The sequence below is a fragment of the Herpailurus yagouaroundi genome, unplaced genomic scaffold, assembly GCF_014898765.1.
Source record: "Herpailurus yagouaroundi ecotype Mexico unplaced genomic scaffold, PumYag 166, whole genome shotgun sequence".
Classification (NCBI taxonomy): Eukaryota; Metazoa; Chordata; class Mammalia; order Carnivora; family Felidae; genus Herpailurus; species Herpailurus yagouaroundi.
The window spans coordinates 2,495,732-2,508,324 of NW_024412407.1; the positions used below are offsets into that span (position 1 = coordinate 2,495,732).

The window sequence follows — 12,593 nt, forward strand, 5'->3', positions numbered from 1 at the left end:
TTTCTTTCCTTATTGTAATTACAATGAAATACTTGTCTAATTACCTGTTCACCGTGTGTGTTTCCACGAGACTCTAGGCTTTCTTGGTGTGGGGGCTGGGCTTTGCCTTTTGCCGAATTCTTAACCTTCAGAACAGGCTCCTGCATGCAGTCGGTGCTCAATCACATTTTGTTGATACAAAATTAAATAAATGTGGGTAACGAATGGCATTTGGGTCAAGAAATTGCACAGGCAGGACAGGCTTGAACCAAAGAGGTTGGGGAATTCTAGCAGTGGCCAAGGGCGAGCTTAGGGCCCCCCGGGAGTTACAAGAAGCGGTGCCAGCCTGGCACTTTCCTGAAGGTGGGCCCAAGTGGTCAGGGGCTACAGAGCAGGAGGTGTGGCTGAGGAGGGTTAACCGGGAGCAGGGAGCCTGAGGACAGCCGTAACCGTGACCATAACTGTGACCTATCAGAGCCTTCACACTCCCAGGTTTGGTGTGAAGTCCGTGATTCGAGCTGTTTGTCCTTCGGCTGCTGCATGAATTGAGACCTCTCTGTGCACCTTTGTGTACGGGAGCAGATCGCTCAGGCCGTGAGGGCCTCGCATTGAAATCTCCAAACTGCGTCAGCATTCTCTCCATCACCGAATGATTGTTTATTTATTTATTTCAAAAAAAAAATTAATGTTTATTTATTTTTGAGAGAGAGAGAGAGAGACATAGTACGAGTGGGGATGGGCAGAGAGAGAGTGAGACACAGAATCCGGAGCAGGCTCCAGGCTCCGAGCTGTCAGCACAGAGGCCCACGAGGGGCTCAAACCCGCCAACTGCAAGATCATGACCTGAGCTGAAGTCGGACGCTCAACCGACTGAGCCACCCAGGCGCCCCTACTTCTTTCTTTCTTTCTTTCTTTCTTTCTTTCTTTCTTTCTTTCTTTCTGATTTCTTGATTTTGATTTTATTTTTTTAAAATTGTTTTTAATATTTATTTAATTTTGAGAGAGAGAGAGAGAGAGAGACTGAGTGTGAGTGGGGGAGAGGCAGAGAGACATAGAATCCAAAGCAGGCTTCAGGCTCTGAGCTGTCAGCACAGAGCCCGACGTGGGGCTCGAACTCACAGACCATGAGCTCATGACCTGAGCTGAAGTCAGGTGCTTAACCGACTGAGCCACCCAGGCGCCCCTTATTATTATTTTTAATGGAAGGAAACAGCAGCATTTGAGAACCGGGGCGATTCAAGAAGGTCCTTGGGTGTGACAGTCACGGATAAGGACTCATGTCTTAAAACAAATACTTATTGGTGCCTAGCATAGGCCAGACCCTGAGCTGGATAGAGTAGTGGACAAGTTATGACCAAGGGCTTAGTGGGTTGCTCCGTGGGACGGTGGCCTGAGCTGAGTGGTGGTCCTGGCTCCAGCCTGATCAGCTGTGTGGGTGGCCTTGAGCAAAAGTCATCCAGATCACGGAGTGATGGGTCAAAGCAGGCTTAGAGGTCATCTGGTGCCGTCTCTTAGGTTACCCAAGGGTGCACAAGTCTCTGCACCCCGCCCTACACCCTATGGGGCCTCAGTCTTTAAGTGTAAAATGGGGGCATTGGTCAGATGCCTTTGAAGTTCACTCTGGCTTTACTATTCTATAACATGACAAACATGAGGAAGTTCTAGGGAGGTGGATTTGGTGCCGTCCCACCGTGATCTCTGTCCTCCACCCTTAATACCAGGGCGAGGGGTGGTAGAGTCCAGTTCACAGAGATGTTTCTCAAACACATTCACGGAGCCTGGAAGGCAGGCATCTGGCTTTCCTTGTTGCTGCAAGGTGGTCCCCAGGGGGGAGGGTTTGGAGGTGAGTCCTCAGTGGGATTCAGCCCATTTCCCCGATTCTCTTTCTAGACCCCAGAGTGGCTCCACGCTGCCTCCCTCTCCATGGCACACTCGGATTTCCTGCTGGGATCTTTTCTTTCTTCTTCTCTTCCTCACCGGCCCCTTAGCGCTTCAATCTCCTTTGTTCTCCCCACCGAAGGCCCCACTACTTCTTCCCCTTGAGGTCATCTGCGGTTCAGCTTCGTTCAGGGGTGTGCCAAGTGGGGTGAGAAGAAGGAGGAAGGGGCTTCTAATCCTCTGGAGGGAGGGGAGACTTGCTCACTGTTGTCTGGCCTGCGGGTAGGGCAGCCACAGGATGGTTCACATTGCTAGGACTGACTTCCTCATAGCATGTCCCTTGAGTGTCCATTATGCCGAGTCCCTGCTTATTCTTGCTTTGAGTTACATTATCAAAGGCACAGTATCCTAGTATCAGGGGCCATCTGGCTCTAGGAGCAGGCGGGTGGCGGGGAGGAAGGAATTGTCCTCCCACCATATAAAGAAGGAACTTTAGAAATTTCTAAAAATCCGAGCTGCCCAATGCTGCTCACCAGCAGTGGAGGAGCTTCGGGGAGCTTCAGTGGTGGTGGCTGGATGCCCCCTACCAGGCGTCCTGGACCTGGTGGGAGGCTCACGGAATACCAGAGGGCAGATACAGAATCTCTCCTGGGGGGAGCCCCAGACTCCTGTGTCTGCTCCCAGTACCCCAAGGGAGTATTTTTCTTTTTCTTCTTATTTTTTAATTTTTTATTAAAAAAAAAATTTTTTTTTAACGTTTATTTATTTTTGAGACAGAGAGAGGCAGAGCATGAACGGGGGAGGGGCTGAGAGAGGGAGACACAGAATTGGAAGCAGGCTCCAGGCTCCGAGCCGTCAGCCCAGAGCCGTCTGCCCAGAGCCCGACGCGGGGCTCGAACTCATGGACCGTGAGATCATGACCTGAGCCAAAGTCGGACGCTTAACCGACTGAGCCACCCAGGCGCCCCTCTTCTTATTTTTTTTTAATATAAAATTTATTGTCAAATTGGTTTCCATACAACACCCAGTGCTCATCCCAACAGGTGCCCTCCTCCTCAATGCCCATCACCCACTTTCCCCGGGAGTATTTTTCTAAATGCATATTTTACTTCAGAGCCCAGGTGCCTCTGATCTCTAAGCTGATACACTCAGTGTGTGACCCAAGTGGATGGGCCTGGGCTGCGTGCCTGTGGAAGGAGCAGGGACACAGGCTGGGCTTGGAAATGTGCCACTTGCCCAGATCCTGGATGGAGATGCCTGGTTGGAGCGGGGTGGCGCCTCATGGATGATTGCTGGGTTGAGCAAGAGGAGGGACTTGGACACCCTGTTTTTCGGTTTCATTTCCAAATCCTGGAGCGTCTTTCAGCCAACGATGACAATAACACCTCTATTAACCTCGTAGTTTCTCCTAGTGCCACCAAGCGCCTTCCTTCTCCAATTATTGCAGGTCGATTCTCCCTCGAGAAGCTTCACTCTCTTCCGTCCAGTGTCTCCTGGGCACTCAGATGCTCCATCTGAACCCCGTCTCTCCTTTGCCACCCCCCCATCTCCTTCTCTGGGAAGCCTTCCTTGAATGACCCACAGTGACTGCTCGGGGCCATCGCTCCCACCCCCAGCCCCGGGGTCCAGGTCTCGGGCTGCTTCCTTGTCTTTGGGACGGGCCCAGCTCTCCTGCTGGTCTGGGAGCTCCGAGGGCAGGGTCTGGGCCTCCTTCTCCCTTGGGCTCCGCACGTGTTGGGCCCCTGTTCTACAGCCATGTCGGAATAGGTCAGCTGGAGACAGTGACAGATACAGTCAGGCCAAGAACATCTTGCTCCCCAAGGCCCAGCCCAGGCATGGGAGGGGATAAAAGTCTCGTGCTGGGGCCTCAGGGCAGGAACTCACACACTTCGATTATTGTCCGTCTGTCTGCCTGCAGCTGTGTGACCTTCTGTCTCTACCATGTCTCACCCCTCCTGCCAGGCCCAGAGGGGCTTCAGTGTTCGCTCGGCCCGCTCTCCTCGCTCTGGGGGCTGTGGCAGAGGCAGCTTCAGTAGCAGGAGCTTCGGTTCTTTTGGGGGGCGCAGGGGGGGCTTTCGTGGGAGGGCCTGGGCATCAGGGGGAAGGCTAGGGGTGTGGCTTGGGGAGGGCCGCTGTGGGCCTGGGCTTTCCCTGTGCCCTCCGGGGGGCATCCGGGAAGTGACCATCGACCACAGTCTGCTGACCCCCTTGAAGATTGAGATTGACTCCCAGTTCCAGGCGGTGCGGACTCAGGAGACCCAAGAGATCAGGACCCTCAACAACCAGTTTGCTTCTTTCATTGACAAGGTGAGGGTCAACTCGGCTAAGCCCCTCTCTCTGGGCCTCCCTCGGAGGAACTGTCCTCAGTGGGTTTGGGAATGGAGAAGTTTCCTTGGCTACCACTTTTCTAATCACTTCTGCAGTGAGGAAGTCCTTCCAGTGGTTTAACTGCAGTCCTGATTAGGCTGAGGCCCTGCTGTTCTATGGTTGGGGCACAGGGACAGAGAACAGTTGTTCAGCAGTGGGAAGCCCCTCCCCTGTTAGCCATCCTGATCATTTTGATGTGCTCAGAGCCTCATGCGAGGGCGTGAGGCTGCCCGTGCCCAGGCTGGATTTGGGAGGTAGGGGAAAGGTGGGCTAAGTGGTGGTGGGGGGTTCCTGGGGCTTGACTTTCCAGAGCCTGTGGCCAGGGAGTCCTACCGGAGCCTCAGGGACCCTCTGTTTGTGCTGCAGGTGCGGTTCCTGGAGCAGCAGAACAAGGTCCTGGAGACTAAGTGGCACTTGCTACAGCAGCAGGGGGTAAGCGACAGTCCCCAGGGCCTGGAGTCTTTCTTCGAGGCCTATGTGGCCCAGCTCAAGAGGTGGCTGGAGCAGCTCCAGAGAGAACGAGGGGCCCTGGATGCCGAGCTGAAGTTTTGCCAGGACCAGGAGGAGGAGTGTAAGGCCAAGTAGGCAAACCCCAGTGCCCCCGGGGGCCCGGGTGGGGTCCAGGAGGATTTGGATCGGGGCTGTTGGTTGGAGGGTCTCCCACATGCTGAGCTCCCAGAGACACATGGGTGGCCTCCCTTCTGCATCCCAAGCCCTCTGATTCTCAGGGTGCCCCGCCGTCACAGGTAAGGAGGCCCCACAGTGCCTGATGCCCAGGTCTAGAGAGCCTCAGTTCCAATAGATCCAGCTACAAGGGCCACGTGTCCGGTCAGGGCTGGGAGGGGCCTGTTTAAACAATGCCGCAGTGGGTTTTTCCTCGATAAATCCTGTTGAGCAAGCTGTGGGCTAAAATGACTCAGATGTTCTCTGGTCTCGGTAGCGGAAGGGAATCCATTTGGGGGGACCATCCCCAGGCTTGTGGCATGATTCACAGCTGGGCTGTGTTTCTGGGCTCCCCACCTAGGTCACCTGGTGGCGTGGAGAGAGCCCTGGACTGACCAGAGGCTTGGGTTTGGCGACTGTGAGCAAAGGGTAGCTGTGTGGCCTTTTACCTTTGCCGGCCTCAGTTCCTTACCTGTAGGTTGGGAACATGTCACCTTCTCTTCTCATCTCCCAGAGCCACTGGGAGGATGGCTTGTGAGGCGGGGTGGGTCCTGCAAAGAGCCCAGGATTGGGACCGGGAGAGCTGGTCTTAGATCTGCTCTCGCCACCTAATTATCTACGACTCGGGCAAAGTCACGTGATCTCCCTGACACAATCCAAAATGCCCCCTTCACACGACGATTGTGAGTAGTGAGGAGAGGTGTGGGAATGTGCCTTATAGACGTGAAGGAAAGTGGCCTCATGTGGTCGGGTGGACACGGGCTGAAAGAGTGGAGAGGGTCATAGCCAGATTGTGACAATGACCTCCTGATAGGGAAGGTAGGGGAGCTGGCTGGTTATGTGTCCTGCTTGGAAGCATCTAAAGGCAAGAGGGGCCTTTTCTGGGAGGTTGTGCTTGGAGGAGGGGCATGGGTTCTGATCTCACCACCTCAGGCATCGTCCTTCTGTACGTATTTGACAGGTATGAGCAGGAGGCCTACAGGCACGCCACACTTGAGAATGACTTTGTGGTCCTAAAAAAGGTGAGGGGGGGGTGTCCAGCTGCTTCCTGCGGATCCTGAGCACCCACCATGCACCTTTAAAGCCCAATTTAGGGCTGGGAGGGTAGGGGGTGGGAATCCTAATGCAGCACATGATCTCATGCAGCCTGTAGGGGGCCCCAGGGAAATGAGACATCTATGTAGACAGAGGGACCCCAGGACAAGATCGGATGGAAGGACTGCATGATGAGCTCTGGGTGTCACTGTGGGAGAGGGTGGGGAGGGAGTGGAAGAAGCAGAACTGGTTGAGAGTAATCCGGGAAGGCTTCCTGAAGGCAGTGTGGGTCAGTGTCAGGCAAAAGGGAGAAGAGGGTGGGGCGGGGTTGGAGGAGGAAGGAGTGGGTCTGCGGGGAGAGCTGTGGACGAGTCTTGGGCAGTGCGCGACCAGAATTCCTGAGCCAGAGTGGGACCCACGAGCAGGAAGTGGGAGTACATGGCTTCTGTCTTCCTGTCCCCAGGATGCGGATGGGGTTTTCCTGAGCAAGATGGAGCTAGAAGGCACACTGGAGTCTCTGCAAGGGTACTTCTGCTTCTTGAGGCATCTGTATGAAGAAGTGAGGATCCACCAATGCGGGGTGGTGGTCTGCTGAGGGCAGGTGGGAGTGAGGGGAGGGGATGGGGCCGGCAGGCTCCCTGGCCACAGTGGGAGTGGCCAGGAGGCGAAGCCTGGTTAGGGTGACTTGGATCCAGTCCTGCAGACATTTGACAAGCAAATACTGAGAACGTACTGTGTGGATTGCCAGGTCCTGGAGATGCACTAGTCAATAACCAGACACAAATCACAACGCCTGCTTTCTGTTGGGAGACAGGCAATAAACAACAGACCTACTAAAGAAGTAAATCGTAGAGTACGTTAGAACGTGATCGGTGCTATGGCCAACAGGAAAAATCAGAGCAGGGAAAGGGGGTTTAAGAAGGTGGGGAGGGGGTAAGGCAGGTGGCAATTTCAGATAGGGTGGTCAGAGTGGCCTTAATTAATTTTTTTTTTTTTTTACGTTTACCTTTTTTGATAGACCAAGAGAGACAGAGCACAGGTGGGGGAGGGGCAGGGAGAGAGGGAGACACAGAATCCGAAACAGGCTCCAGGCTCTGAGCTGTCAGCACAGAGCCCGATGCGGGGCTCAAACTCACAAACCACGAGATCATGACCTGAGCCGAAGTCGGACGCTTACCGGACTGAGCCACCCAGGCACTCTGAGGGCCTTATTTGGAAGACAAAGTTTGAGAGAAGATTAGAAGGCTGGTGGGGAAGTTAACCAGGCAGGTGGAACCGGCGAATTGCAGGTGGAGCGCAGGGCCCCCAGTGGAGCACTGGTATCTTTGTGGAAATGAAGAGGCTGTGGGGGTTGGAGCAGAAGGAGCGAGAGGGAGGCAGGTGTGATAAGAAGTCAGGGCAGTGATGGGGACCAGGCGATTTCGAGCTTGCAGGACATTTACCTTGAATGTCCACGCTGCAAGAGTCATCAGACATCACCTCCTACAACCCTCCTTTTCAGGAGAGGAGACAACAGAGGGCATGCTCAGCACCACCCAGGGGAATGAGGGCTGCCCCCTGACGGAGTGTGGGCAGAAGTCAGGCATCCTGACAACCTGCCCGGGACTCCAAGGGGGAAAGGGAGCAGGGGCAGTTGGACACTGAGTCAGTCTTCCCTGCAGGAGCTGAACCAGCTCCAGACCCAGGCCAGCGACACGTCCGTGGTGCTGTCCATGGACAACAACCGCTGCTTGGACTTCAGTGACATCATCGCTGAGGTCCGTGCCCGGTACGAGGAGATTGCCCGGAACAGCAAAGCCGAGGCCGAGATGCTGTACCAGACCAAGGTGCCAGGGCCAGGGGGCAGCACTGGGCTGGAAAGGGCTGTGTCTCCATGCCCATGCCCCAGGGTGGTCGTCCCCCTTGGTCCCCTTGGGGCAGTTCTGATAACCTCCTTGGGGCTCCAGGGCTGGGTGGGCATGGCCACTTCCCCTCTCCAGGAGGGGGGCAGTGAGGGAAACCAGGGGACACCAGCCCAGACTGGCGTGGGCTCATCCCACCGTGTCCTGCCTTCAGCGTTTCACCTGCATTCCGAGTGAGGATGCGAGGAGGTGAAGAATTGGGGACACGATGTTTCTCATGGTCTTGGGGTCAAAGGTGAAGGTCCTCTCAACTAATGGTGTCACCTCTGTCCCCCTCAGTACCAGGAGCTTCAGGTGTCCGCCCAGCTTCACGGGGATAGCATGAAGGAAACCAAAGTCCAGATTTCTCAGTTGCAGCAGGCGAGTCAGAGGCTGCAAAGTCAGATTGAGAACCTCAAGAAGCAGGTAAGGCTCCCAGAGCTCCCCAGGCCCTCCCGGTACTCTCTTGGTGCCAGGGTCACTGCTAGGTTTGTGTCCAGGTTTGAGTACTGGCTGAAGCTTTGGATAATTTGGGTGGAGAGAACCTCAAGCCCCATTTCGGAGGAATTTGACCTCCTTCTGAATTCAAGCCTGTGTGTGTTTTGCACTGAACAACTCCAGGGGGCGCTGCTCGCGCTGCCTTTCATGGCCAGGTGTACATTTGGCTTTTGGCTCCTTGGGGGAGAGTGTTAATCCATCTGTTTTCTAGTCTCTTCGTTTGAGTCTTACTCCTCAAGCCCAGCGGAGACTCTAAGGCTAGGTGCTGACTTTCTGGGTCCCGCGTTGGGGAGTGTGAGAGCCAGGAACTCAGGGGGCAGGCGAGATGGGAAGTGGAATGGGGGTGCATGGGGGGGGGGGGGCGAGCCCTCCGTAAGCAGATGCTTTAGATGCTATGTGTGGGTTGGAGGTGATGCTGTAGGTGCCTGGTGTGGGCTGGCAGGGGGAGAGGGAGAGGGCAGCAAGGAGAGAGACATGGTTTCCTGCTAGTCCCGGAGACCTCACTTCTAGACGTGAAGGATTACAGACTCTTCAGCTCTCGGTATCTTTGCACCCACTTTCCCCAAACCCGAAGAATTGGTTTTGGGATCGGCAGAGGGTTGAGAGCCGAGACGGCAGATCAGGCGGGCTCCTCACGCACTTCAGCTTGGCAAGCAGGGCGCGTGTGACCCGTCCACTCCCCGGTGGGGCCCCCCCTGGGAAAGCCCTTGGAGCTCAGGCCATTCAAAGCCCAGATGCAGTCTCCACCCATCCTCACCTGCTCTCCCGTGGGATGTGATTCGGGACCCGAGATGAAGGTGACCAGGTCCTATTGTTCAATTTGCTGCCAGTGTTTTGTCCATAGATTTGAATTCCTTGCTTGCGAATGCCTCGGCGATGTCTGTTAAAATGCAGATCCCTGGGCCTCTGTCAGACTGAGGGAATCAGTATCTAAGGGCAGAGCCCAGATACTTTCTAAGCTCAGTTCGTTCACCAGGGTGACTGAGGGTGCGGAGCCTCAGCCCAGCAGCCAGTGCTTAGGAGTGCTACTCTGTCCCCACATCTGGGACCCACAGCTTCTGCCACACAGCAAGGTGCCTGTCCTGCGAGAATCCCTCCTGGGAATTCTTCCCACCCGGCCCCATTTTCCTGCACACACATGGTGGACTGGATATCCTTGTGCCAGACCTAGGGCAGAGCCCCGCGGTCTAGGACCAGACATCAGCTGTCCCGGGGTTAGGGTCCCAGTTCTGCCCCTCACCGTTTTTCTGAACCTCAGTTTCTTCATTTGTAGGATAGAGATGATATTTCCCAACAACAAGGTGCTTGTGAATAGAATACAAAAGAAAAGAAAAGAATAGAAAAACATAGAATAGAATAGAATAGAATAGAATAGAATAGAATGGAATGAGACTACACTGGGACTAGAATAATGAGAGCCTTTAGGGAATGCCTTCTTTCCTGACCCAAACAGGAAGGTAAACCCACTGGATGGCAGATTAGATAGAGAAGTTGTTCCCCTTCTGGGAGTTTTCTATCAGATCAGAGAGGTAAGCACAGAGAGTGTATTTCTCAACCCCCAAACCGAGGCACATGGTTTGATATATAGTAAAACCTTGGCTTGCAAGTAACTTGTTCTGCGAGCGTTCCGCAAGGCGAGCAAACATTTCTAATACATTTTAACCTGACAAACGAGCCGATGTCTGGCAATACGAGTAGTATGTGACACTGAACGTCACATGATCACAACGGAGCCAATGGTTCTTGAAATTCGCTTTGATATAGGAGTGCTTTGGATTACAAGCATGGTTCCGGAATGAATTACACTCCCATACCAAGGTTTTACTGTACTTTGATAACAGGACAAAGTGTTTGAAATGGGGCTGTTCTCAAACCATCAAGGATGGTGGTCACCCTCAAGATGAGACTTGTAGATACTGCTCCATACAGGACAGGAAGGGCATTAAGTGCCTGGGTAGAGCTAAAGTGCCTCGGGTAAGGAGCTAAGGGGCAGGAGTGGGAAGAAATAGGGGAAGATCATCGCAGGAGGTGAGACAGGAAGCAGATGAGTTTGCTGTGGCTGCCGTAACAAAGTACCACCAACTTGGAGGCTTGAAAACACCAGACCGTGTATTCTCTCAGTTCTGGAGACTAGAGGCATGCCATCGGGTGTTAGCAGGTGCGCTCCCTCTGAAGGAGCTGGGCGGGGGAATCCTTCCTCGCCTTTTCCTAGCCTTTGGCGGCCCTGGGACTCCTGGGCATTCCTTGTCTTACGGTTGCATCACTCCAGTCCCTGCTTCCGTTGTCACATGGCGTCATCTCTCTGTGCTTGTCTCCGTGTTCGCTTGTCTTTTTCTAGGGACACAACTCATTGGGTTTAGGGCTCATCTTGCATGCAGGATGCTATCATCTTGTGGTCCTTAATGCATTACGTTTGCAAAGACCCTCTTTCCAAATAAGACCACAGTCTGAAGTTCTGGGTGGACATGACATTTTTGGGGACACTAGTCGACCCACTCGGGGAGTTAAGGAAGCAGAAGAGGCAATGCGTTCCCTTAGGATGAGAGCAACGGGGAAGTGGGGGTGACCATGGATACTTTGAGCTCATGAGATTGTGGTCTACCCTGGGCTTTAAGCTCCATCCACAGCAGGTGACTTGGGAGGCTGTATTGGGCTTGCAGCCACTTTCTCCCTCATTTCTATACACATCCCAGAATGCCGACCTGCAGGCCACCATCGCTGATGCTGAGCAGCGTGGGGACCTGGCCCTGAAGGACGCCCAGGCCAAGCTGGAGGAGCTGGAGGCTGCTCTGAGAGCGGCCAAGCAGGACCTGGCCCGGATGCTGCGGGAGTACCAGGAGCTCATGGGCATGAAGCTGGCCCTTGATGTGGAGATCGCCACCTACCGCAGGCTGCTGGAGGCCGAGGAGTGCAGGTGGGGGGCCTGGGAACTCAGCTGAGGGGGCAAAGGGCGATGGACTGCCACTGCAGTGCTCTCCTTGCTGAGGGGGATTCTGAGATTTCCTGGCACTCCGAGCCACTAAGGGCAACCCATTCTGCTGGGGGGCGGGGAGGCAGAGATTTAAAATCGGGACTGTGGGCTTTATCTGCTGATTGGGTATGTGAGCTGCTCCAAGAAGCTAAAAAGCATAGGGAATGCATTCTTTGCAGCCCTTCTTAGCATTTCCTTCTCTTGTCCTTTCTCCATCAGGATGTCTGGGGAATGCACCAGCCAGGTCACTGTCTGTGAGTATCAGGGGACTTGGGGAGAGGGGTCCCGGTGGGGAGCTGAGGACCCTGCAGTGACTCTGGCGCATTTCTTGGCAGCTGTAGGGGGAGGCAGCACCATTGTGTCTGGAGGAGCTGGTGGTGACCTGGGGGGCGCTTGTGGACTCAGAGGCGGGAAAGGCAGCTTCAGGTCTGGCTGCTCCAGCATCGTGACCGGAGGCTCCAGCGTCACCCTGGGCTCTGGGCAGGGCCCGGTTTGGGGCCCCTGCTCTGTGTCCGGCTCCGGCTTCAGCTCTGGCTCCAGCTCCGGCGGCCACACCATCCTGAAGAAGACGGTGGAGTCAAGTCTGAAGACGTCCGTCACATACTGAGTGACTTGGCAGCCGCTTGCTCCTCTTGCCTTCCAGAACCTTCTCAGTCCAGTTCCCGCCTCCACCGCCCTTCCTGGCCAGCTCTGTGTCCCTTGCCCACCGCCCTTCCTGGCCAGCTCTGTGTCCCTTGCCCACAACCTGAGCCAGCTCACAGGGGACTCTGCACAAGTCAATAAAATCATGCCTGCCCGCTGTTCCGAGTGTTTGCCCAGTCTCCCTCGCTCTGCCTACTGACCCACATCTCCTTTGCCTGCTGTCCACCCCAGGCCAAGTCCACAGCACCCTGTCCTCTAGCCAGCCAGCCTCGTCCTCTCCTCCCCGCAGCCCTCAGGAGGAGCTGGGAAACCCCTGATGGGCTTGGCCAGCCAAATATTGTCCTTTGTGGGGAGGGGAGAGGCCTGAGGCCCACTGACCAGAGCCTGCGGGCTGGAATCACGGGCCAACCTGCCTACTCCTCTTCCCCTGCCTCTGGACCATTTCTCTAGCTCTTCTGTGACATGAAACAGCACCCACTTCTCCCTGAGGGGGCATCTTCCCTTCTCTCTCTCCCCTCTCCCACTCTTTCCCTTTCACGAATTCTACTGAGTGCAAACCATACTTGAGGCACTGTGCCAGGACTGGGCTATGCTGGCAAGCTGGATCAATCCCAGCCTGCCCTCCTAATGGGTTCAGTCTCTCTTTCTCTCTCTTCGAGTAAGTTCTATGTCCAACGTGG

General features: G+C 54.9%; 1 protein-coding gene across 1 annotated transcript; it reads left to right on the forward strand.

Moving 5' to 3' along the window:
• The first annotated feature begins 3,790 nt into the window (after nucleotides 1-3,790).
• KRT78 (keratin 78) lies at nucleotides 3,791-12,075 on the forward strand. The gene is made up of 9 exons (XM_040488021.1): nucleotides 3,791-4,164; nucleotides 4,591-4,805; nucleotides 5,849-5,909; nucleotides 6,386-6,481; nucleotides 7,584-7,748; nucleotides 8,103-8,228; nucleotides 10,994-11,214; nucleotides 11,491-11,525; nucleotides 11,607-12,075. The coding sequence occupies exons 1-9, from the start codon at nucleotides 3,799-3,801 to the stop codon at nucleotides 11,876-11,878; spliced, it is 1,557 nt and encodes a 518-aa protein (XP_040343955.1). The 5' UTR covers nucleotides 3,791-3,798; the 3' UTR covers nucleotides 11,879-12,075.
• The last annotated feature ends 518 nt before the right edge of the window (nucleotides 12,076-12,593 follow it).